General features: G+C 46.8%; 1 protein-coding gene across 1 annotated transcript in view; it reads left to right on the forward strand.

Annotated features, from left to right (window-relative positions):
- SMOC1 (SPARC related modular calcium binding 1) overlaps positions 1-26,149 on the forward strand; it is a 145,399-nt gene that overhangs the window by 84,720 nt on the left and 34,530 nt on the right. Inside the window, exons 4-7 of the mRNA XM_052646558.1 lie at positions 4,421-4,520; positions 6,601-6,648; positions 21,186-21,242; positions 23,207-23,287. Coding sequence (XP_052502518.1) covers positions 4,421-4,520; positions 6,601-6,648; positions 21,186-21,242; positions 23,207-23,287 — 286 coding nt within the window. The remainder of the gene's footprint in view (positions 1-4,420; positions 4,521-6,600; positions 6,649-21,185; positions 21,243-23,206; positions 23,288-26,149) is intronic.

Genomic DNA, 26,149 nt, shown 5'->3' on the forward strand with positions numbered 1-26,149 from the left:
GTACCTTTGTGGCTGGAACAACCCTGAGATTTGAAAACTGCACTAGATGCTAAACACTAGAAATGGCCAGTTACCTTGTCAGTTCCTCTTGGCCCATGCTCTTCACATAGATTAAGTCTGAAAGTTCATGAACTGGAGGTTGGTGTTTTGAGCAGGGGGAGATAAAACAAAGCTGTTGTTGTTCAGTTGCTCAGTTGTGTCTGACTCTTTGTGACCTCATGGACTGCAGCACACCAGGCTTTCTTGTCCTTTACTATCTCCTGGAGTTTGCTTAAACTCATGTCTATTGAGTCGGTGATGCCATCCAACCATCTCATCCTCTGTCACCCCCTTCTCCTCTTGTTCTCAATCTTTCCCAGCAGCAGGGTCTTTTCCAATGAGTCTGCTCTTCAAACCAGGTGGCCAAAGTATTGCAGCTTCAGCTTCAGCATCAGTCCTTCCAATGAATATTCAGGACTGATTTCTTTTAGAATCCACTTGTTTGATCTCTTTGCAGTCCAAGGGACTCTCAAGAGTCTTCTCCAACACCACAGTTCAAAAGTATCAATTCTTTGATGCTCAGCCTTCTTTATGGCCCAACTCTCACATCTGTGCATGACTACTGGAAAAATGATAGTTTTGACTAGATAGACCTTTGTCAGCAAAGTGATGTCTCTGCTTTTTAATACACTGTCTATGTTTGCCATAGTTTTTCTACCAAGAAGCAAGCATCTTTTAATTTCATGGCTGCACTCACCATCTGAACAAGGAGGATTGCTTATTAGTTTTAAACAATAAAGTTTGCAAGGGAAGAAGGGAAACTAGGTAGGATTTAACATTTGGTCTGATTGCTTTTCTACAAGAAATGTTACTTCTCTCTTCTGAGAGTAATGAAACTATTTCTATATGAAAATAAACTTTCCCTTCTTTTACTCAAACTTTTTCACACTTTTTGCTGATTTCAAATTGCCCCTTCCCTTGAGGCTGGTTGGAATAGAATGTTCTTTAGTTTCCATCAGAGAATCTGGCTGTGTTTTTCTTTTGAGTGCAGATAGCTGGCTAAAAAAATAACACCATGATAATAAAAATAAATAGCTAAGTTTAACTGGGCACTTACCATGTGAGCTAAGTGCTTTATTTACATTATCTAGTGTAATCCGCCCAGCAACTGAGTGAGGTAGGTATTATTATCTCCCTCTTTCTAAATGGTCATGGACAGTCTGAGGCTTGGTTTGACTACAGACCTTTTCAAGGCTGCAGAGGGTTGGAAAGCTCAGTGGTTAATTGGAAGTGGCAGAGCTGGTTAGTTAAGAAAGGCAGGCTACAGTCTGACTCTGTGACCACTGCTTTCTGTCTTCATATGACTTCTTTTTCTTCAAGAAGACATCTTGGAAACTTCCCAAGACAATTTGCAGACAGCCTCTAGGTGAAGAACTGTGGGTCCATTCACTTGGAGATCCTTCAGGAAAGGAAAGTGACCTTGCTGGGTGCTTCCTGCAGTGGTCTAGGTCCTCTGGGTCTTCTTTTGTTCACTGTTGTTCTTGCCTCTGCAGCACACCTGGGGCAGGTGTGCCCATAAATGTGGATTCCATGCCTCAGAGGGACATGGCAACAATCCCTCATTCAAGCTCAGCTGTAAAACTCTGAAGGACTTGGAAGCAGCCTTCAGCCTGTGGACTTTGTCGTCCGGAGTCTATTCCTTGGAGCCTGGTCTGAGGAAAATGCTGAGGGCCCTGGGGAGAAAGGGGGGCTGTGTTTGGGCCTGTGGGCCTGGCCTGGGGGCTGGGAGGCAGCCTCTGTATGTCCAAAGGGGCACAGCGGGTATTCTCAGGTAGCATGTGGCCCTGGGGACCCTCGGAGCCCCAAGGTCAGATTATATCCCCTGGAACAAAGCTTTAGGCTCTGTCTCTTCTTCAGGCACACGCTTCTGTCCCCAGCAGCCTCAGCTAGGACTCTGCAGGCCCAGAGGAGGGGCGCTCCATGTTGTTTAAGAGTCGGACTTGGGGGCTGGGTACCATCCTCAAGAAAGAGACGCTGGCCTTGGCCGTGAGAGCCAAGGAGCCCCAGGGTGAGTCAGCCTGGCCACTGGCCCCAGGAACAGACTTCCCCACAGAGGAAGAAGCAGCCAGTTAGGCCCCATTAAAATGCTGCCCTTGGCGAAGAGCCGTCCCCTGTGGGCCATGTTGAGTCTGAAGGGGTGGACTCCAAGTTTCCAGGAGTGCTCCCCACCAGAGTCTCCCGGGCTTCCCGGGGGTGTTTGCGCCCACGTTGGAGGCTGGCTGGCCAGGCTGTCTGACACAGCCAAGAGCAATCTTGCTGCAGCCACCCTGTATCCAGCCATCGGCCCAGGCCAGGCACTGGTCTCACACTTGCTGTTTTCCTAGCCAGTGCCCTCCAGGTTAGGTGCTAGGATCCCCGTTTTATAGATGGGGCTCAAAGACCTAAGTAACATAACTGCCAAATCCGTACATAACTGGCTGGATCTAGGATTCAAATCCAGGTGTATCTGGCTTGCTTTCCATTCCACCCTTAGGCCTCCTCGGAAGGTAGCACTAACCTGCCAGAGGACACTGATCTTGAGTCAGCATCTGGGGTAGTAAGCGTGATGTTGGGATTCAGGGCTTGTCTCCACGGTTTAAAGCGGGAGTGAAACATGGTCCTTTGGTGAAGGCATTGAACACAGTTTCTCTGCAGGCATGGTACAGGTAAATGCCTCAATTATACAGTCATCATACTGGTAGGAGTGAGATGCCCTGCATCTCATTCTTAAATCCCAATTTCTGAGTGCAGGTCTGTAATGAAACAACTAGTTTTGGGGAAAACTGTGGTGTTTGGTATCGTCACAAGAGCAGAAGTCTTTTCTGTAGCTTTTCTGTCTTGCTGATAACTTATGGATTTTACAGAGGCTGTCTGCTCTGTCCTTTCCTCCTGTACCCTGTCCCTCACCTCTCAGTTCGTGTGCTGTTGCTGTCTATCCTCGATTCTGATAAGTCCTTGATCCCAAGAGGCACCTTTTGCCCACACTTTAATGTCTGTGTGGTTGGCACACATCTTGTGATTGAGGTCTACATTTAATGTGGCAGGGCTGTTTAAATTGATGTTATATTTTTAGGATGGATTGAAACCAAGAATTCAGGAAATATGATAATCCATGCATTCTTGCAACTCATCAAATGCCTACAATAAATCTCAGGCATTGTGCTAGATGCTTGGAATATAGAAACAGCCAAGTTTCAGTCTCTTGCCTTTGGGAGGTCACAGTCTAATGGGGGAGAGACTAGACAGATCATCAGGCTCGTTGTAATAGGGGGAATTAGGGGAGCCAGGCTGTGTGGAGGGTCAGAGGAAGGAGGGGGAGGACATAGGGAGCCTGACACCACTTTAAGGAGAAGGTATCCTGAATGAGGTGGGAAGACAAAGGCTTGGGTGTAGGCTGGGATGGGTTGAGGAATGGTATTCTGGAAAGATTGACTGGTTGAAGCAAACAGAGGTTCAGAATCATGAGACACTAGGATGTGTTTCTGAGCCTCGACAAGTTGCTTGTGGCTGGAGTGGAGGATATGTGGAGATCTGGGGGTAAAATGGGGATATGAGGAGAGCAGGGGCCAGATCATGGGGATCCCTAAGCTTGTGCAAATCAGCCTCATCTCCATCCTGAGTCCAATGACAAGTCTTTGAGGTATTTTAAGCAGGGGAGTGATGCCCAGGTTTGTGTAGAAAGTGGGTGGAAAAGGGATAGCGGGGTGCAGTGGAGGAGGTGAACAGAGTGACAACTATTGAAAGAGAAAGAAGAATTACCCCAAATGAAGGCCAAAGCCTCATTTTAATTTACTGTTCCCAGGCAGCATGGACCTAAGCAAGGAGGCTTGAAGAAGGTCAAGCAGTGGTGCAGCAGGGCACCTAGAACTAGCACCTGCAGGCGCACGTGGCCTTATTCTTGCCTCAGCCCCATCATGTGTGGCCTTCTCTCAGGAAAGTCACATGATCAGTAGGCAAGCTGACTGTAGGAACAGGTGCTGGGAAAAGCTAGAAAAAGAAGAAAAGCCTTTCACTTGTCTCTGCCTGTTAAGGGTTGTATCAACCTACAGCGATGACATTCCAACTTGTACTTGCCAAGTTAGTTCACCAGTCGGAACTTCTTACAAATAGATGGGACATGCATTGGACATTTCTGAGTGTGGTGTGAGAGATGAAGTGTTAAATGTCATAAGGAAACAGCATGAAGCCCAAGATAAGTGGCTGCGGTTGCGCCTGAGAGTCACGCAGAAAGCACAGCGTTTTCTGGCCCATCCTCAAGGGACCTGCTGGGGGCGGGCTGCTGGAGGGAGCAGTGGAAGCGGCGCTCCGCCTTGCCGGGGTTGGTTAGAAACGGATGGGAGGCCACTGTTGATGCTGCGACCCAAGACTGATGGTTCTTTTCTGCTCCCCACTTCCCGAACAGGTGCAGTGCCACACTTACACAGGGTACTGCTGGTGTGTCACCCCCGACGGGAAGCCCATCAGCGGCTCTTCTGTGCAGAATAAAACTCCTGTATGTTCAGGTACCGTAGGGAAGGGCGGGAAGAGAGAAAAGGGGTGGAGAGAGACGCCTTGGCCGGTCTCCTGCATCTGTGGGTGGACCTCTGAAAGACTGGTGGTGGTTATGAGTCCTCTTCCCCGTCAGGGAGGAGTCCGCCTGAATGTGCTTGCTCTGTTGGGAGCTGGGTGATAGGGTCAGTATATGTCTCTGGGTATGTATTTCTTTATTTTGAGTTTAGGTTTCTGGTTCAATGCTCTTTACCCAAGCACGGTCTATAAGTTTATAGCTTGGGTGGTGCTCTTGGTTGCTAGGGACCCTAGGCACACTTTATTGAGATAGATTTCAAGAGTGCACAGGAGTTTAGCATCAAAGGCTATGGTGAGCAATTAGTGATGTCTTTCATGGCTGCAGGAGAGGGGAGCAGTGGTCTGTGTTGCCATATGTTTGCCCCCAGTGTAACATACAGTGATGGACAACATTCGTGACAGGGGTCCTGAAATCTGGCTGTCATCAGCGGTGCCTAGGGAATTCAAAAAGAACCCAAATGTTGAGGCTTCTCCTTCAATATTTGGGTCCAGCAGGTCTAGAGTGAGATTTGGAGTCTACATGCCTATGAAGCTCCTGAGGTGGTTCTGATGCTGAGACAAATTAGGGAACCACTCTTTCACAGAGACCCTCCTAGTAAGTCCATAGGAAAAATCAGATCTTTTCTATTTCCAACTTTATGGGCATAGAGGAATTTTGTTCTTAGGTCAGTTTTGTGGGATTGTGTATTATGGATTTATAGAAGCCCCACGCTTCCATTCTGATGGTAAGGAAATTCAAGTCACTCCTTTAATTCACTGTGCAGCTCAGCCTATGTTAAAAAAAGTCTGTCCCACCCACCAGCTGCTTCCTATTTCTCTGTAATCTGTGTATATGAGATTTTATGTATTTACGTATTTTTAATTTTTAAGTGCAAGCAAAGTATAAAACATTATTCTAACGCCTATGGGAAATTCCAAACTCCAGCAGTCCTGTCCTAACATTTTTCTTTTTCCCCTAAATTTATTCATTTTTTTCGACCAGCCCTGCTATATAAGGGGAAGAGTGAATGGAAAGGGCAGTAAGTATCTACATTAGGAACCCAAAATTTGCAGGCCAAAAAGGAAAGTTTACTTTATTTGTGGTTTACATGGAAACTGGAAACCTTAATTGGGGTTGGTGTGGGGAGGGGGAGGAATGAAACTTTCTTGCAAATGACCTGGAAAGTTTCATTTAAAGCAAACAAATGTGCTAGAAACAAGTCATGCAGGGTAATATAATTGAATTCCCACAAAACTCGTATATGGAGAAGGGGTCGGATGTGAACAGGGATGGATTTCTTCTCTTTTGTCGCGGGGGCCTCCCCCAATGCCCTTCTATGCTTGAGCTGGCTGTGCCCTGTGTGTGGGGGGCAGGGCATCCCGGGGAAGGCAGGTGCAGCAGGGTCAGGACTGTCAGATAGGGGCACAGGGCACCCGAGTACACGCAGGGCACCACGTTTGGCCAAACGCACCCACTACCCACCCTCCTTGAGGATTGGGCTGCATCTAGAAAATTGTTTCCATGCCCCAGACTATTTTGGCCCATTCAGTACAATTGGGCCAACAATTTTCTACTTAATGCAGATGGAAAATCACCGATTTCCTGCTCTTACCGGCAAGGGATGTCAATCACTGCATTTGCAGTGAGACGGGTTTTCTTTGCCGTCGGCCCTACTGACTGAACGTGGCTCAGAACGTGGAACTGGTGGGAAGTGGAGGCGAGGGGGCAGTGAGTGGAATGTTCAACAAAGGAGTTATGTGGATGTGGAATTTTGTAAAAATCTGCTCGAGACTATTGCCAGGGAGCCTGGAAATCATGGTTCATCTCAACAGTGCTGTGATACCAGTGACATTGATGTTAAACAAACCCCACTCACATGTATGTATGTACTCACTTTGTATATAATGTTCCTAGTTGTGTATACAGTATCTATATACATAACCATATGCTCCTAACATCAGGCTTTACCAACTCTGAAAGAAACCAACCGCGATGCATTCTGAACGTCTGTGTTTTTGTTTCCCCTTTCACCCAAGGTTCGGTCACCGATAAGCCTGTGAGCCAGGGTAACTCAGGAAGGAAAGGTGAGTGGAGTTTCACGCTTTATCTAAATGTTTGCTTCTAAAGCCCGTCCAAGCAGGCGTTCTTAGACAAGATGGAAGGAGCCTGGTGTGAAAGCTAAAAGTGCCCTGCAGAGAGTCTGCATTCTTATTCTGTTCCCTCCCAGAAGCCCCGGAGGTAAGTAAAGCTCATCACCTCCCAGAATTTCTGAGAGAGATGAGCAGTGCACGTGGCAGGCGAGGACCCTGAGACCTTTGGTTCCTGGGAAGTTCAGTCAGTCAACTACCGGTAACCACTGGCGTTAACCAGAAGCGCACAGTGAAGGCGGGCATGCCCAAGCCTACCCAGACTCTTCTATTTTGGAAACTCATCTGAGCATAATTTTTCCTCTCTGATTCTCCTTGATAATTGTTCTGGCACATCCAGAGTCTCTTCACTAAGACTGCGATGCTCCATGGGCATGTGACCTGGGCAGCTGTGGTCTCAAAATTCTTGTTATTTTGCCCTTGAACTGGGGTTTTGTCAGCACAGTGCAATGGGACAACGAAGCATACATGTGGGCAGTAGAGACACATGTACTGTGCGTGTTCACTGTGGATTCATTGACAGATAGCTTTTGTGATGAGGGCTACGGGTCTTCCATAACCTGCTTAGAATTTTCATTTTTCTTTACCTAGAAAGTAAGAACGTATTTGTTACTCAGTCATTGTCTGATTTTTGCCCCCCTCCCCATGGAATGTAGCCCGCCTGACTCCTCTGTTCATGGGATTTCCCAGGCAAGAATACTGGAGTGGGTTGCCATTTCCTTCTCCAAGGGATCTTCCCAAGCCAGGGATCGAACCTGGGTCTCCTGCATTGCGGGCAGATTCTTTACTGTCTGAGTCACTAGGGAAGCCTTTCTTTACCTAGAACAATGACAGATAGCAAGTTGAAAAACACCATGACAAATCAAGAGAGAGACCATGGAGGAGAGGATCAGACTTAATATTTTAGTGTCTTTCGTGGCACCCTTTCTCCGGCTTTTTGAAGAAAAGGCTTTTTCACTCTGCACTGGGCCCTACAAATTGTGCAGTTGGCCTTGATGAAGGCATTTGTCTGAGTGCTGGTTAGTGGACTAGCCGACATGAGGAATGGGCCCCTGGGATGTGCTGACCATACTTTCCAGTATGGAAGATGCTAAGATTCGCCACTTCTTACCTCCAGAACAGCATACACACAGACAACTGGTGGTTGCATGGAAAACAGGTTTCAATTTTATTGCCCATGCAAGCACTCCAGAAGCCTCATTTTGGGGTCTCAGGTAAAACCCAGGTGGGAGATCTCAGCTGAATTTGAGCCCTCCTACTTGACTCTGAGCCTTGGGAACTTCATGCTTATAAGACCTATATGGAGAGTTGGGCCTGCAAGGATCAGAGTGGGGCAAGCAGGCTTATCCTACACTGCAGTCACAGAGACACCAAGGTGAGGCCCTGGCCCTTGCCCCAGATGCTATTTCTGTGGGGACCCAAAGAGGAGGCAGAGTCCCCCTACTTGAATGGACGAGGTGAGAGTCTGGAGAACCTGCTCTCCCTGCATGCAGGTGCTCCAAGAAGATATGGGAGTAGAGCTTGGTGATATCACCTCCTTCTAGAAACCATGGGCCAAAGGACCCAATGGGCTGCTTCCCTACCAGCGAACAGGAATGAGTAAGTGGGCAAAAAGAAAGTACTTTGCAGCGCCAGGAAGACAGCCTTGAATGTTGGTGGTTCCCTTCTAGGAGGGAGGGCAGGAGAGGGGATAAACATTTCTTCCTGCAAAGATCTGAAATCATCAACACTGTGAGTGGCATGTCTGTCTGTAATTGATTTGGGTTGGAAAAGGGAACTGCCTTCAGTTTTGCTTGTTGCCACTGAAGTCTTCAGGAGCATAAGCTTTAATCCTGGGCATGAGGTCCTGGTGGTAGGAAAAAGAAAGAGCAGCCATGCAGAACAGACCACCCAGACTTTCCCCACGGAGTGCATGATGCTGGGTGAAGCACCTGCCCCAAAAAAGGCCAACCAGAGGATCTGGCTTTTAAACTGCACAGAGAAATATTTCCCAGGTTGTCTTGTATGTTGTGAATGACAATAGGAATCAGACCCGTGCTCACAACAGGCTCTTGCTGATCCAGGTGGGAGAAGGCAGGGGAATCTGATTCCTCCAGGGAGGGGGGTGGATAGAGTGTGAAGCCTCAAGTTCCTATCTCTTCACTCCCTTATCCTGGTGGGTTCCTCCATTCCAGATTGTGGTGTAGGGGCTTCCTCTTTGGTGCAAAGGCCTGGCAGGGGGGTGGGGAAGATGCTAGGGTTCACTTGCCCCCTGGAGACTTGACTTCTGCCCAATGGCCTCTCTTTCCTTCTACTTTGGAGGGTTCCCAGAGGTGCTGCAGTCTGTGGGGTCGCAAAGAGTCGGACACAACTGAACAACAGCAGAGGTGTTGAATCTCTTCTCTTTGTTTGCCACGGGCAGGGCAGTGAAAAGCCACCTGTAGGAAGGCCCACCTGAAGCCACACCTGTCCAGGAAGCTGGGGTTTGAATGGGGACAGAGTGCGAGAGGGCATTGGTAATATCCTGTGTCGGCCCCGCTGAGGTGCCTCTTCAGCTGCCACTTAAGAATGGAATGTGCTCCGGAGGGCAGCAGGTGGGAAGACACAAAGGGCCCTTGTCTGAGCTCGTGCCCACATGGGGGGTCTCCCAGAAGGCATCTCCCGAGAGCCGCAACTCCAGAGACCTGCCCAGAGGGATGCTCGGCCCAGAGGACGTCCAGAAAGGAGGCGAGGCTGGGGGTCTGGGTGCATGTATGTGTAGGGGCTGGGGTGGGGGATGGGAGCAGGGGAGGAGCACACCCAGCTCTTTCTTTCCCCACCCTTCTGCCTTTTTGAACATGCTCCATGGACGGGACTTGGAGGGATAGGTTCTCTCCGCCTGGGAGGAATGAAAAGGCGTATTGTGCGACGGAGAGTCTGGTTGCTGGCCAGGAATCAGTCCTCTGAAGGCGAGGAGGAGAAAGGCAGAGTGGGAGGAGGCTGGGGGAGGAGGCCCGGGGAGATAGCAGGAGGCAGGAGAGAGGGAGAGAGGCCAGGCGGTAGCAGGTCACAGGCGTCTGGCCAGCAAGCAGGTCTGGGTCGCTCCTGCTCCTGGGTCCACAGGTGTGGGGCCCGAGGGGAGAAGTGGGGGGAAGGAGGCCCGGTTATCTTACCCAGATGCACGTGCTGCAGGAGAGGAGGAGGGTCAGAACTTCAGACTGTTTACTTAATCCCCTGGAATGTCTTCACTGTGCTCTGTTCTTTGGGCCCCTTGTGTTTCCCCGGACTCCTTTATGGGCATATGTGTGGTAATTAACACATGTGGGGGAGGTCCCGGGCCATGTGTTTGAGTTTCAAATATCCATTGATCTGGGGCACTCCCATCCTGCAGCCGTCCCTTCTCTGATGGTCCTCGCCCTCCGAGAGAGATGGAAGGGGTATGTGTGCATTTTGGGGGGGCGGGGGGCACACGTGCATCCACATATGTTTTATTGATGCTACAGAGGAATATCAGAAGAGAGGAAAGGACCCCCCAGCATCCCCTGAGTTCTGACCATCTGCTGCTAAAACAGTTGAAAGCTGCAGAAATTGAGAGGAAGGAATTTGGGGTTTCCATTGAAGTAGAAAAGTGACTGGGAAGCAAAATGCGATTTAGAAGTGATGATTTTACCCTGAGCAGCTTCTCCTGGCCCACCAAGGCTTGTGGATTTTCCCGAGGTGCCTCTTTCAGGGGTCTAGATGCTAACAAATGTGGGTGATTTGAGAGAGTTTCCAGGATAACCTAACACAGAGTCAAGGACTGGTCCTAGGCTTCATTGCTTATGAAGTGCAGAAAGGACATTCTCAGCTTCCGGTGTGGTGTTGGTGGGGCAGGTGAAGAATGAGAGAACAGTGGGAGAGGACTTGGACAATGATTTCTGGCAGTTTCCGGGAACTTTTTCTCTGGAGCGCCTAGGATACGTGGCCAGTGAAAATTTAGGGTCATCGGGAGTTTTCTGCAGTTTGCTTTCTTACTTCTAAGAGCTCTGGGAGTGAGCAGTGTAAGGAAAGTGAGAGAAGAAAAAAAACATTTAGAAAACTGCTCTTTTCTGCACGTGCTCCTGTATTTGTCAAGCCAGCCTTGGAGAGAAGCGGAACTTCCAACATTCAGCTCCTGGAGACTTCTTTTATTGCGCCCCCAAGCCCCGCCCCTCCTCTGACGGCTCCGTAGCCTGTGCTGCAAACGCAGAATGGGTTGCAGTTATTTTTCCCAAGTCCGTCTCTGGGCCTCGGTTTTGAGGATCTCTCGTGGTGTTTGGTGTACACGTTGATGCCAGCTTGGAGACCTTTGTCATACAAACGGTGGAGCCATCAGCACTCCCTCTCAGGGCCTAGGGATGTGCCTAGGGCAGGGATGATGGATGGCAGGTCTCCCAGATGAAGGGGCTCGTGTGGTCTCTAGCCTCTGCCCTCACGGGGGCTAAGTACATCTGAAGGGGTTTCCTTGCATTGCCTCTAACCTGGTGGAGGTGTGCAGAGCCAGCCGTCTCAGAGCATCCTATACACAGAATGTCGCCCGTTCACGTGTCTTTCACCTCTTCCCAGCCACCTCTTTTTTCTCTTCTCTCAGCCCAGAGAGGGCAGCTAGATTCACGGTGATCTGTCAGCCTTGCCACGAGATGGCTTAAGTCTGATTACCTTCCAGCCTGGGCTGGATTTGAATGGAGATGGGCAACTGATGACCTCTATGTGTTGACCTCGGATTTCCCTGTGGAGAAGCATTCCTTCTGATGCATGCCTGCTACAAACTGCACCTAAGTAGCTCCAGGCCCATGAGATGCAGCTCTTTTCTTCTCTGCGTGCAGGTCGCTGTCTGGTGTCCGAGCCACCCTGACCAAGCCTGGCATATCAGTATATCAGCTTCAAAGAGATCAGCTGCAGAAGGGGTGTGCACGAGTGTGCTTGAGCGTTCATGTGTGCCCCTCATCTCCCACTACCCAAGTTCATTACTCCCCCAGCAGGGAGTAACTCCATCTACTCAACTGCCCGGCCTCCATCTCAGACCCTATTCGGGGGTCTCCAGAAGAAAGTTTACGAATGGAGGATACCTGATTTCTGAGGAGTGGAGAGGAAACAGGGTTTGTGATCTGGATTCTAACGAGTCCCCTGATGTTGTTAGTGACCACTGGTGTTTTATACTTGGCTGTTTTATTCTTTCATTCAACAAATATTCATTGAGCCTTCAGTGCCAGCTTTGTTACAGTCCCTGAGGACCCAGTGGCGGGTGAAATGTAAGAGCCCTCAGCTCGTGGAGCTCACACTCTATGCTCTTAGCCTCTTCTTGTCGAAGGCATCGTCATGGAGGGGAAGCCTCCCAGAGGAACACAGACTTCTAGATGCTGGGATACTGGGAAGCAGGGGAGGGATGGCAGGTGGCTCCTCCAAATGCCCTGGCCAGCAGCTCCCAGGATCAGAGCCTCTAATGAGAGACCCTTGGAGGAGGCTGCCTGGGATGAGCATGGTGCACTGGCAAGTTCTTGATTCCTCTGCCTGGTACCTTTGTGGGGCTCCTGAAGTCTAGGGGACGCCCTGACCTTGTCTGGCCACTGAGGACATGTTCTTTGGCTGAATAAGTTCAGTTCCAAGTGTGGCCCAGTAAGCTGGAGGGAGGCAGGGATATCAGCCTGTGGGTGGACAGGCCTTGGGGCCACATCTGAACCACTCCTCCAGCCCTAAGCGCCATGTAGCTCCTGTGGTCAAGGCCAAGGAGTTGTCACTCTCCGGTCCTGTTGTACCTGTTGAAGGAAAGCCATGAGGTTCAAGGGCTGCTTATTCTAAAATTTATGTGGAAGGGCAATGGTGGTGTTGTTGTTTAGTCTTCAAGTTGGGTCCGACTCTTCCCAACCCCACGGGCTGCAGCACGCCAGGCTTCCCTGTCCTTTACTGTCTCCCAGAGAAGGCAATGGTACTAGAGTAGCTGAAACAATTTTTAAAAAGAAAGTAAGAGGAATCACTGTATGTGATTTTTTTTTTAACCAAGAGATCTTTAATATTTTACTCCCTTCATGACCCTTTATGAATTTTCAATCCATGCTTTCCTTTGGTCATCTAAACAAATGTGGTGACTCCATATTTTTAAATGTCTATTTTATTCTGTTTTTATTTATTTTTGACTTAGTTTTTTAAGAGTAGTTTTAGGTTCACAGCAGAATTAAGAGGAAGGTCCTGAAATTTTCTATATGCCCCCTGTCCCCACAAATGTGTCGCCTTCTCCACCATCAACACCCCCCCTCCCAGAGTGGGTACCTTTGTTACAACTGTGAACCTAATTGACACACCATGAACACCCAAAGTTCACAGTTTATATTAGGATTCACCCTTGGTGTCGTATACTCTGTGGGAATAGACACATGAGTAGTGGTATCCACCATTATAGTATCATACGGAGTATTTTCAGTCTGTTGACCTAAGAATCAACAGAACAGAACAGAGAACCCAGAAATAGACCTACACAAGCTCGGCAAACTGATTTTTGAAATGTACAAAAGGAATTCAGTGGAGTAAAGATAGTCCTTTCAACAAATGGTGCTGTAGCCATCGGGCACCCAATAGACAAAAACAAAAACAGCTTCCCAAGACCTTCAGCCTAAACCTCACACCTCATACGAAAATTAACTCAAAATGGATCTTGGACTTCAATTTAAAATCTAAAGCTATTAAAACTTTTATAAGAAAACATAGGGGAAAATTTTTAGACCTGATAGGTAGGTGAACCTTGAGCTTTAGTGTTGTAGAATACCAAACATGTGATTCAAAAAAATTTTTAATTGATAAATTGGACTTAACCAAAATTGAAAACTTGCTTTCAAAGTATCTTGTTAAGGAAATTAAAAACTACAGACTTGGAGAAAAAACTTACAAACCACCTATCTGACAGAGGACATATGAACATATAAAGAATGCTTAAAAACTTAACAGTTGAAAAACAATTTAATTTAAAAATGGAAAAAATACATGAATAAGCTTTTCACCTAAACACATATGCAGAGGGCAAATAAACACACAAAAAGATGTTCAATGTCATTAGCTATAAAAAGTGCAAATTAACCAACAAGGATCTGCTGCATAGCACAGGGAACTAGACTCAGTATTATGTAATAACCTATAAGGGAAAAGAATCTGAGAAAGAATATGCATATATATATATGCATAACTGAATTGCTGTGCTGTACACCCAAAGCTTACATGATACTGTAAATCAGCTATACTTTGATCAAAAATTTTAAAGTGCAAATTAAGAACACGGTAAGATATCACTACACACCTATTAGAAGAGCTAAAAGAGTGACAATACCAAATGTCACTGCAGAGGAACTGGATCTTTCATAAATTGTTGATAAGAATGTGAAATGATACAGCCGCTCTGGAAGTTTCCTAAAAAAGTAAACAACAAAACATATGCTTACCGTATAATCTAGTGATTGCACTCCTGATTATTTATGCCAGAGAAATGAAAACTTATGTCCACACAAAAACCTGTACACAAGTAGTCACAGCAGCTTTATCTGTAATAGCCAAGGGTAAAAACAACCCAAACGCCCTTCAGTGGGGGAAACAAACTGAGGTGCATCCACACCATGAAATACTACTCAGTAACGTAAAGGAGCACACTGCTGACACATGCAGCAACAGCTGGATGGATTTCAAGGGCATTATGCAGAGTGAAAAAGTCCAGCCTCCAGAGATCGTCTCCTGCGTGATGCCATTTATATAACATTCTGAAAATGACAAAATTATAGAGATGGAGAAAGCGTTAGAGGTTACCAGGGGTGACAGATGAGGTGAAGAAGGGGAAGTGTGATTATAAAAGGGTAGCGCATGGCATATCTTTGTAGTGATGGACTAGTTCTATATTTTGATTGTGGTGGTGGTTGCATGAATCTGCACATGGATAAAGTCACATAGAGCTACACGCCGCCCACCCAACCAGACACCCAGCAACAAGCACATGCAAAACTGGTGGGGTGTGAATAAGGTCCCTGGATTATACCAATATCAATTTCCTGATTTCGATATTATACTATTATGATGTTATCTATATAATTATGTTAACTGTAAAGATGCTTGCTACATTGGAGGAAACTGGGTGGAGGGTTCATGAGGCCTCTCTGTTTGCAATTACCTGTTGCAAAGTCATTTCTAGTTTAAAAAACTAGCCCAGTTTCTGTGTGAACCCAGCTCTGAGCCAGCTCTGCTGCTGCCAGTGCCACGGATGCCCTACACCCCACCCCTCTCACCACCCTCTTCTTCCATCTCTGGTTTACCCTTTTCGCCAGCCCTTTGTTTCTGTTCTAACTCAAGAAAATGTGGAGCTTGAAGATGTGGGGAACTGCTTGCAAAAAGACAGTTTTAAGCTTGTTTTCACTTGTATTGGGAAGGAGGGTGCATGTGGGTGGTCAGATGTAGAGCACTGATCTCTCACTCTGGTAAGGACCTGAAGTCCTCAGATAACTTCTGTTCTCAATGGTCAGAATCAGGACAGCTCAGAGTACATTTCTGAGCCTTGTTGGTCATGGGACCTCAGGAAATGTTGAGGTTAACTAGCAACTCCATCCTCCCCCTGGTATGATTCGGGCCAGGTTCTTAAGGGACATTTCTGTAAACAGACACTGTTGTCTCCCTGTGATGCCCGGAATAAGTCATCTCGACTTTCATACTGGGTCTGAGTCACATGCTGAGGGGGATGATGGCACTGGAATAAATGTAGTGCCTTCAATAACAAGAACCTTCCAACACTTCTACCGGGCTGAAGTTTATCTCCATGTCTTGCAGCCTGAATGAATCCAAGAGGGAGGGTGACCAGTGATGGACCAGGGTTTGGGCAGAACCCAAGAATCGAAGCAGACTTGGGATCATTGAGAGACTTTCTGAATCTCGGGCTGGGGGTGGTGGTTTCTTTTTCTCTCATTCTCCAAGGCTCCTCAGTCTCAAGACCCCAAGAGATGCCATTAATACAGATTCCTCCTCTGGCCCCTTTGACACATTTGCTTTTGAAGGACCTGGAAGAGAAAGCTCTTTGTATGTGGTCAGAATAAACTCATTGTACACCCAAACAATTAACTCCTCAATGGACTTGCCAGCCCCTTGAAAGGCCCGGCCCTGCCTTCTTGGACCTCGTGGGCTCTATTCAGTCCCTTAAGCACACCAATGTTTTGGGGGTTTTGTTTTGTTTTGTTTGTTATTCTGAAAAGTCTTTCCTTGCGAATAGTCAGAGCGGGTCAACATTGTCCTCAGCGCGGCATTTAGCTCCACTCGCCAGCGAATGTCAATCAGGAGTCAAAAAGCCAAACAGAGGAGGCTTTGAACAGTGTCACTGGGGGTCGAAGTGACTTCCAGCTGTCTGTGCGTGGGCCAGGCCTTCTCGCGGGGCAGGGAATTGTGGTGTCACATAAACCCACTGTCTGGATGGGCTTACAGGGCCCATGCTGGGGGCTGCGGCTCTCTGGGGCTGCACCTGCGAGGGGAGGTGTGGTTGGGGGGCTGGGGAATTTTGGGGAGGCCAGATGCCTGCTCCGGGCCTGAGCAGTTGCCAGTACCGCTTGCTCACTGCCTCTAGGGTCTTGAACAAATCACTTCCTTGCGCTGAAGCTCAATCTCTTTTCATCTGCTTGGTGACTTCCTGTGCCCTGGCCAGTGGCAAGAATAGATGAAGAAAGCAACCTGCTAGGAACTCTGAGTGTTACAAAATGTGGTAACACGTACTATTCTTGATCTTGACATCATCCTTGAGAAATTTTCTCAAGTTTGACTTATTTTGCTTCAGCTGTTGTTGTTCAGGGGCTCAGTTGTGTCTGACTCTGCAACCCCCCATGGACTGCGGCACGCTGGGCTCCCCTGTCCTTCCCTGTCTCCGGGAGTTTGCTCAGATTTGTGTCGATTGAGTCGGTGATGCCATCTAATCCTCTGTTCCTCTGGTGCCCCTTGCTCCTTTGGCCTTCAGTCTTTCCCAGCATCAAAGTCTTTTCCAACGAGTTGGCTCTTCACAACATCCTAAGTCAGCCTTAGGATTTCTGTATTTCTGTGCCCAATCTCAGGGCTACATCATTTGGAATAATGAGTGTTATGTTTCTATCTACATATGTCCATGGGATTCTTCAGGCAAGAATACTGGAGTGGGTTGCCATGCCCTCCTCCAGGGGACCTTCCCGACCCAGGGTTCAAACCCGGTGTCTTTTATGTCTCCTGCATTGGCAGGTGGGTTCTCTACCTCTAGGGCCACCTGTAAACCCCTATTTTTCTTTAATGTTTCCAAATTTACCTTTTCTCCCTGTGAGAGAAATGATCATCTTTGAACTGTTTTTTTTTCTTCAATATTCTGTCTTCTTCTCCATCAGGAAGAGTATTATGGCATCAAAGAAAAATAAAGTCTTACTATTGCAGGTCTGTAAGAATCACCAAGCGTGAACATACACACACGTGAAATCATCATGTGCATATGTGTAAACTGAAATTCAGATGTATTTTTCTTTAAGCTCTATGGAAGAGTCTCCCCCCAAATTAAGGATCGCTCAGATAATCTAGCTACTGCCTCCTAATGGTGTATCTGAGACGTCTTTGGTGCTCTGTCCCTCTTTGGCTTTAAAATCTTTATTAAGGTATAATTACACACCATAAAATTTACCCACTGTAAATGTACAATTCAGTGAATTTAGTACATCTGTAGAGAAGTACAGCTATTACCAGAGAACATTTCCATCACTTCCCGAAGAAACCTTGTACCCATTTATAGTTATATTGACCCTCTCCTCCAGGCAACCATATATCTGCTTTCTATCTCTATAGAGTTACCTTTACTAGGCATTTTATATAATGGGGTCATACCATATGTAGTATTTGCACATGGCTTCTTTTACATAGTGTAATATTTTTGAAGTTCAACTATATTATTATATGTATCAGTAATTCATTCCTTTTAATTGCTAAATAATACTCCATTGTATGAATGTATCACCATTTGGTTACCTCTTCACCAGCAGAAGAACATCTGGATTATTTCCAGTTTGAGGCTATTAATGAATAATGCTGCTATGAATATGTGTGTATATGTCTTTGGGCAGATATGTCTTTATTTTTCTTGGATAGAGTCCCAGGAGTAAAATTTCAAGATTGATTGGTAAGTTTATGTTTAATTTTTAAAGAAATTGTCAGACTCTTTTCCAATGTAGCAACCCAACTTTACATTCCCATGAAGAGTGAATGAGGATTTGAGCTCCTCTGTATCCTTGTCACTTAAGAGTGTCTTGTAAAAAATTTTTCGCCATTCTAGTAGGTACATGGTGGTATCTCATCGTGGTTTTAATTTGTGGTTTCCTAACAGTTAATGCTATTGAACATCTTTCTGCATATTTATTAGCTGTCCGTGCATCTTGGAAATGTCTATTGAAATATTTTACCCATTTTGAAATCAGGCTGTTTGTCTTCTTATTGGGTTGTAAGGTTTACTTGATTTTTTGTTGTAAAAACTATCGAATTTTCATGCTGCAAATCCAATTTTAAAAGTAAGCAGTTGGATAAGATGATTTAACACTTGATGATTTAATGCCTTCTTTAAGAGGCCTGTAGAGTCTTTTATAGCCACAGTGTCCTGAGGCTAGGATGCAGTCATTCTTCACTTTTAGAAGAGGATATCACTGCCCAGAGAAGAAAAGCGAGGGGTTCAGTTTATCCAACTTAGTGGATGTCAAGCCGGGGTCTGCACAGTGACCCCACTGGAAACTGGGAGGCCAGGGGTACACGTAGAAACTTTTCTCTCTCCCCAGGGCCCAGTGTAGGGCCCAGTGTGGGCCCGGTGTCGCCCCAGGGCTTGCCAGGAAGCAGGCTTGATGTGGACCTTGGACCCAGGCCTTGGACCTATGTTTGGGAGAAGGGTGCGCTTGTTTGCTGGGTTGGACGCCAGGTGCCCAGGTGCCCGGAGATGATGGTCAGAGGGTCCTGTTGGCTTTGGCTTGGCTCCCCATCCTCGGGGCATGCTGGATGTCACAGGTGGTTCTCCTGGCAGCAGGGCACTTGTCTTTTCTCACTTCATAAAGATTTCCAGCTAAGGCCTCCATGGTGGCAGTGCAGCTGTATGTCTTCACCCTCGGTGACCCTACCCTGCAGGAAGATTCGCTCCCTACACGTGGCTTCACGCTCTGTGGGCTTCTGAACCTGCATCTGGGCAATCGTGGAGGTCCTCGACTTCCCCGGGGCGGGGGGAATCTGGAAACCCTCCTTCCTCTCCTTGAGCAGCAGACTTCTTTGCTGATTGCTGGACCAGATGGGCCATCCCAGCCTCTCCTGTCAGTGATGGGAGAAATAAACAGAGTATTTTCTGTCTTCTTGCTCCAGAGAGAGAGAGATACAGCTCTTGGAGTATGGGATGATTTTAATTGAATACCAAGATATCACATAAGCCCTTTTGCACTTGGCTTGTCACCATTGTCCCTGTGAGAATGTTTGATTTCTCACTTTCCCTTTGTTACCTTTAAGACTTCTGAAAGGAAGCCACCCTGTGTGGAGGGGCTGAGCACACTGTGCTGGGCTATTTAGACTGTGAACCCTGCATCCGGCAGGAGCAACCAAATGTGCATTGCAGCTGCCAAAAGGCTTCATTCAGTGGTTCATTGAATTCAGCGGAAAGGGGTGTTAATAGAGTTGGGGAAGTGATGCTATTAAAAAAAATGACATTGTGTGTTTTTTCACTGTGTTTATCCTCCCTCAATGACTTCCAGATCAAATGGGCAGTTTGGTGTCAAAAGATGACTGTTCAGGACTCCAGTTTGAGGCAAATAAGATATTCAGCTCCATTATTCCTCTCCTCCTGGGGCACCTCGTGTCTGGGGATGATCGTCGGCTTGTTCAGGATCGCCCTGGCCCCTGTGGGAATTGGGTCTTACGTCGGCACGTGACAGTAATAGCAGGGTCAGGTGTCACGCAACTCAGGATGCTGGCCTCAACCTCCAGCAAGGGTCAGGATCTCCACAGCTATTGAATCTTAAGATCCCAGGGGTGGGGCATTGGTGTGAAAAAAGGGATCCGTGCTCTGTGCTCTTTCTCCTTCCCCTGATAAGAGGCAGGGAAGTCTGCCAAGAGTTCTGGGAGCTCCAAATGGTGGAGGTTGTTATTACTGATGATCTGACCGGTGTTGCAGACGATATGAGAACTTGTATTCTCCATTAATAGTTCATGCTTGGAGAATATAGTGTTTAGTCCCCAAAGATCGCTGGGGGTCTTGGGAAGAAGGGATTGTGTAACCACAGTGTCTGAGACCGAAGTGCTCACCTTCTTGCTCTTGCTGAGGGAGAAAACAGAAAAATCGTGGATCTGTGCATTCTCAATGTAAGTAAAGATACCTGTTCCCAGCTTTCAACAAAGAGGTGAAAATTGTTTTGGGAGGCGCAAAAGAACCCTTTCTATTTTTACATATAAAGTACTGACATACATACAGTACATAAATATACAGTGTATACAGAGATACAGTGTATCCTTGTTATTAAAATTTTATTAGGAAACTAGTTAAGGAGAAAATGCCTAAAAATGCTCCTTAGATAGACAATAATAACACAAAAGTTGAGAAACAGTGTTCAAAATTAAGGTTTGGGGATCTTGATGTACATAATTCAAAGTCCTGAAAAGTAGATAAAGCCTGCACTTACTCTGACCTGTAGAGGTTCTTAGTCTGCAGAGAGAGCTGCCAACACTACTCTGACCACAAGTGTTAAGACTTTGTCACTGAGAACTCTCTGCTCCTAGCATCTGTGTTAGAAATTTCAAAGGAAATCCAGAGTGCAATTACTCATGTTCCCTCTCATTTTGTCTGTCTCCATGTCTCCTTGGGAATTGGTTTCACAGTTAAAAGTGTTCTAAGAAAAAAAAAGTGTTCTAAGGATTCCCAATTCTTTTCAGTTCAGCATGCTGGAGAGAGAATGGTCCTTCTTACCCTCACTTCGTTTTTAGATGACGACGGAAAAATAGCTAGGGGTTTGGGAGGGAATGGCACCATGGTCTTTGGTTTTCTTCAGACTCTTCAGTGAGGGCCACTAGAAAGGTACTGGGTTGGTCCCTTGCACAAGAGGGCAGGAAGGATCTGGGGACATCAGCACTTGACGTCATAAGTGTGCTAGCATCTCCCAACGTGCCTGGCCAGAGCTAAGGGCTCCTGGGAAGACAGCACTCCCAGCTTTCCTGGGGAAACAGCAAGGGCTGACAGTCATGCTGCTGCAGAGTCATGAGACGGGGGTCCTCCAGAGCCATGATAACTTGGGTTCCTTCCCTGGAATGGCGAGCATGCACCTGGATTTGTCTTACTGTTGGTGTCTCTTCTGTGTTGCTCTTTTCTTTCTTGCTCTTTTCTTCTCTCGTTTCTTTTTCTTTGATCTGTTCCTTGGGACTTGGCCGGGCCATGTGCAAACCCCAACCATTCAACAGTGCTGGAGAGTAGATAGTATTTACCTCAATAATGGTAGTCTCCTTTCGATTCTTTTTAACCCTCAATTCAGATGACGGGTCTAAGCCGACACCCACGATGGAGACCCAGCCGGTGTTCGATGGAGATGGTAAGCTCTTGTATTACTTCAGATTCGAGTTGTCCCACTCTTTTCAGATTTGGGACAGGTCTTTCCTTCGGATGTTTGTTTAAGTTTTACTATTATTTTTTTTCCCGTTTTTAATTTCAATTTTTCCTGGTTTAAGCTGGGCTGTTTTTAACGTTTTTAAAAAATGCAAACCCTCCCAGGAACTAGTACACCCTCCACTTCTGGAAAGGCCCTCTGTTCTCACCAGGCTTCCTGCCTGGCCGCTAACATCCAACAATAACACAGCCTGGATGGACCCTGCAAACTGCCAAGACCGAGGAGCCATGGCTGAGAAAGACAGGCCGGCAGCATCATTTTTCTAAATGAGTCAGCTCTTATAAGTCCTTGTAGCGCTCTGTACCCAGCATTGTGCGAGGCCTGCTGGGGACGAAGGAGAAATAGATAAGATGAAAGCCTTTGCTCTCAACAGAGTGGCGACTGTTGGAGAATTTATGTATGAAGCTACATGGTCTCAGTTTTATTTCCTCTGTGATAGACATTTCCAGAAGAAAGAGATCACAGTGGTCTGGGAAAAGATTCTGTGAAGAGAGGGAACTTGAGCTGGATCTGAAAGTGTGAGGGAAGAATCAGGGTGTTCCGGGCAGGGACAAAGGAGGGAGTATGGTGGAAACAGAGCGTAAGGAGGAAAGTCGCAGGAAGGAGACTGGTGCATGGAGTTGGCGTGGCTGACTTCCAGGGACCGTGCGAGTTGAGTCCAGACATTGAGGGAAGAGAAATTCTAGATCAAGAGAAATAGCAGTAGTTGGTGGCAAAACAGGCTGGGTATCTCTGGAGGTCTGAGGAGTGGACAACTGGAACTTGGATGCAGAAGGCTGGCTTCAGTTTGTGTTTGAGCTGCTCAGGGCCTACATCCTTCAGCGTGCTTTGCTAAATACTCCAGGTTCCCATGAGGGGGAGCAGGAAGCTTGGCAGAGTGCAGTTTCTAGAAAGTCTGACAATGAGATGTGGCGCTCAGTGCAATATACCTTTTAGCAGCTTTCAGCTGAGTATACCCAGGCTTGGATCCTAAGACTGGACAGTGAGACAGAGGAACAATAAGAAGTGATGCCACTTGTTGGAACTGTTGGCTAACAGTGGCCCTAGCCCAGGCTCAGCTCTAGACAGAAACACAAGATAGCCTTTGCAGCTGGCCATGGAGTGGAACACATGTGTGTTCATGCCTAGAAGTTCAAATGTTTCTGTGATCCACAAATGTCCTGGATCATTGGCGAGTCTGGGACCCTGGACCCTGGGCAGTCTGGGCAGGAAATGGAGACCACGCCAACTTGGAAGACCTTTCCAACGTACTCATGAAAGGTCTCATCTCCAGTGCTCAGGGGCATCCTCAGATTTCCACAGCACTGGTCCACTGGGTGACCCCAGCCCTGGAGAGACTGGTGGCCTCCTGGAGCTCTCTGGAATGAAGAATTCAGCCTCTGTTTGATGAGAAACCATTAGAAAAGAGATTGAAGCACACGTTAGACCCATTACTTTCTTTCCCATATGGAGCAGAGTCTCAGCAAGCTAAAATCTGCTGTGGCTCAGGTGTTTCTTCCAAAATGGTCTCTGTGGTTTTTTTGGCATTGGTTTGTTGATTTATTTCCTTTAAATCTTCTTCCAGGCAAGCAGCTGAGAGAGACTTGGCTTGGCCCATTTTCCTCACCTCCTGGGATAATATTTTTATTCCTGGATGGAGTGGCTCAATGCCTCTGGACTCTGACCACTCTGCCTCCCAGCACAAGAGGCCCTAGCTGGCTCCTCTGGGCTGATGGAGAGGAGCTTCCATAGGGAGGAAGCAAGAGGCTGTTGGGATGAAGTGGACATGGGATGAGGGAAATGGCTCGATCTTTGATGCCTCAGGCTTTTAAAAAGTCTGGGGGTTACATCCCAAGTTTCATACTCTCTGTTGCCCAGACTTTATTTTCTCTCTTCTTTTTTTTTTTCAGAAATCACAGCTCCCACTCTCTGGATTAAGCACTTGGTAATCAAGGACTCCAAACTGAACAACACCAACATAAGAAATTCAGGTAAATTATCTGCCTTGGATTGTGTGCATACCTGATGTACCCATGGGTGCCACATGGTTACTCCATGACTGTCACTGTGCAGGGTTGGGCAAGTCATTTCACCATTTTGGCCTTCAGTTTCTTCCACAGCTGTAAAATGAGAAGATGAGATGAGTTAATCTCTTCCAACTTTAATTGTCTTCAGTTAGGACTCAGGGATCATCTTTCATAAGTAGTAGATCCTTTTAGCTAAAAAAAATAGTTTGATGGTATGTTTTAATATTCTAATTGACTGTCTATGTGTAATACAGAAGAATTTGGAAGAATGGCTGGGCATAGAGAAGTTGGACTTCAAACCTTAAGAACCTTGGATCTATGTGTTTTTAAGGCTCTGACTAACTGCCTACAATCACGTCTTTTCTAATCTGATCTTTCAAGATCTTGTAAGTGTCCAGGTCTTAGTACTAGTTAAACCCTTGTAGTTGTTGTTTAGTTTCTAAGTCATGTCCAACTCTTTCATGAACCCCTGGACTGTAGCCCACAAGGCTCCTCTGTCTATGGGGTTTCCCAGGCAAGCATACTGGCATGGGTTTCCATTTCATTCTCCAAGAGCTCTTCCTGACCCAGGGGTCAAACTCATGTTTCCTGCATTGGCAGTTGGATTCTTTAGCACTGAGCCACCAGGGAAACCGGAATCCTTACAGAAAGGTAATAACTTCTGGAGAGTGATCAGATTATAGAGTTCATTTACCACCAATGAAGACCAAAGTTGATAAAGTTCATTTACCATCAATAGAAACTAGATGTCCATCAATGAGTTATTAACAGACCCAATTTATTTCTCCATCAGGGGGGACTTACTCTTCTTTCAGCCTCAGACTTCATTCTGAGAAATGCCACTTGTCATATTTCTGCCTGGTTATTGAATTTAGCCATATCATCTTTTCCTGATTAATAGCAAGGACTGTGAACTAAAGATACATCCCTTTCACCTGGGAGGCAGAGTTTTGCATGACCATCAGTGAATGAGTGAGCTGTCTTGCCCTCCTTTTGGTTATCTGTATGGTACACCAGCTTTGTCCTAAAGGTTGTGGACACTGGGGTACGTGGAACGGTTTAGACCGTGAGGTGAAGCCATATGGCATTGATTGATTTTCTCTGCCAAGTACCCCGGCCCATGTCTGGTTCCCTGTTTGACAGAAGCTGGAGGAGACTGGGGATACTGGGGTGGGAAGGAGCCCACATGACATCCTGTGGGCCAGAGTCTTTGACAGAACAGGGGCCATGGTTAAAACACCAATTTTGGGTTCTCTTTCTGGCTCCAACACTTGGTGAAGTCAAGTGAAGTCAAATCAACTGAAGTCAAACACCCACTGAGGTCAAATGCCTCCCTCCCTCCCCACCAAGCCTCAGTGCTCAGCTGGAATAATAATCTCCCCCTTAAAGGATGGTGAGTAAAGGTTAACTAAGTTAGTCTGTATATTACTTAACCAATGCCTGACTAAGTGATAAACAGTAAGTGCATGATAAATTGTAACTACAATGGTATTTATTACTATCATCATCTTTGGTGGGAAAATTGGGACTGTAAAGAATTCGCCTGCAATGCAGGAGACTGAGTTTGATCCCTGGCTTGGGAAGATCCCCTGGAGAAGGGAACGGCTACCCACTTCAGTATTCTGGCGTGGAGAATTCCATGGACTGTATAGTCCATGGGTGGCAAAGCGCTGGACACGACTGAGCGAATTTCACTTTTCACTTTCAATGATACTGCTTATAGTGAGAATTCCTTAATTAGGAAAGAATTTGTAATTGTCACCTTAAGCCAAAGCATCTATTAGGAAGCTTCTTCTTAGACCTTTCCCCCACTCTTCCTTAACTGTTAAGCAAATATGGTAAGTCAAAGAGAAGTCTTTTGGTACCTGTGGTATCTGTAAGTGGTATCTGCAAAAAGTCCCCAGTAGGGGGCTCACTTCTCATCTGGTGCCCAAGGGGTAGATAGGAGGGAGAGCTCTCTCTGAAATTATGTGGTACTTTTTGCCTGATACATTTGACCTTTAGCAACTGCTTTTGTGATTCTTTTCACCTGTGTGTGCTATGTTGCTTCAATCGTGTCCAACTCTTTGTGACCCCATGGACTGTAGCCTGCCAGGCTCCTCTGTCCGTGGGATTCTCCAGGCAAGAATACTGGAGTGGATTGCCATGCCCTTCTCCAGGAGATCTTCCCAACCCAGGGATCGAACCTGTATCTCTTCTGTCTCCTGCATTGGCAGGCGGGTTCATTGCTACTGGCGCCACCTGGGAAGCCCTTTTTTCACCTACCAGTGGTTAATTTCTCTATCTAGGCTACACTCTGTGAAGGCAAGGGCTTTCGTGCCTGTATGTCATATCTATTAGAGAATTTCACTTAACATGTTTGATTGCTTCGGAGAAGGATCCAGCAGAAAGGATCTTCATCAATAAAGACAGAATCGTCACTGTCATCACAGCTATCAGCTACCTGTATCAGCTGTGTTCTCTTTGAGCATTGCCATAACACTGTGAGATAAGTGTTGTGTCCTTGTCTTATAGATGAAGAGTCAAAGGCCAAGAGAGAGGAAGTAACGTGTCCTGGTTCACAGCTAGTAAGTGGTTCATTTAAGTTCAGTTCAGTCGCTCAGTCATGTCCGACTCTTTGCAACCCCATGGACTGCGGCATGCCAGGCCTCCCTGTCCATCACCAACTCCCGGAGTTTACTCAAACTCATGTCCATTGAGTCGGTGATGCCATCCAACCATCTCATCCTCTGTTGTCCCCTTCTCCTCCCGCCTTCAATCTTCCCCAGCATCAGGGTCTTTTCAAATGAGTAAGTTCCTTGTATCAGGTGGCCAGAGTATTGGAGT

The sequence above is a fragment of the Budorcas taxicolor genome, chromosome 10 (genome assembly GCF_023091745.1).
Source record: "Budorcas taxicolor isolate Tak-1 chromosome 10, Takin1.1, whole genome shotgun sequence".
Taxonomy (NCBI): Eukaryota; Metazoa; Chordata; class Mammalia; order Artiodactyla; family Bovidae; genus Budorcas; species Budorcas taxicolor.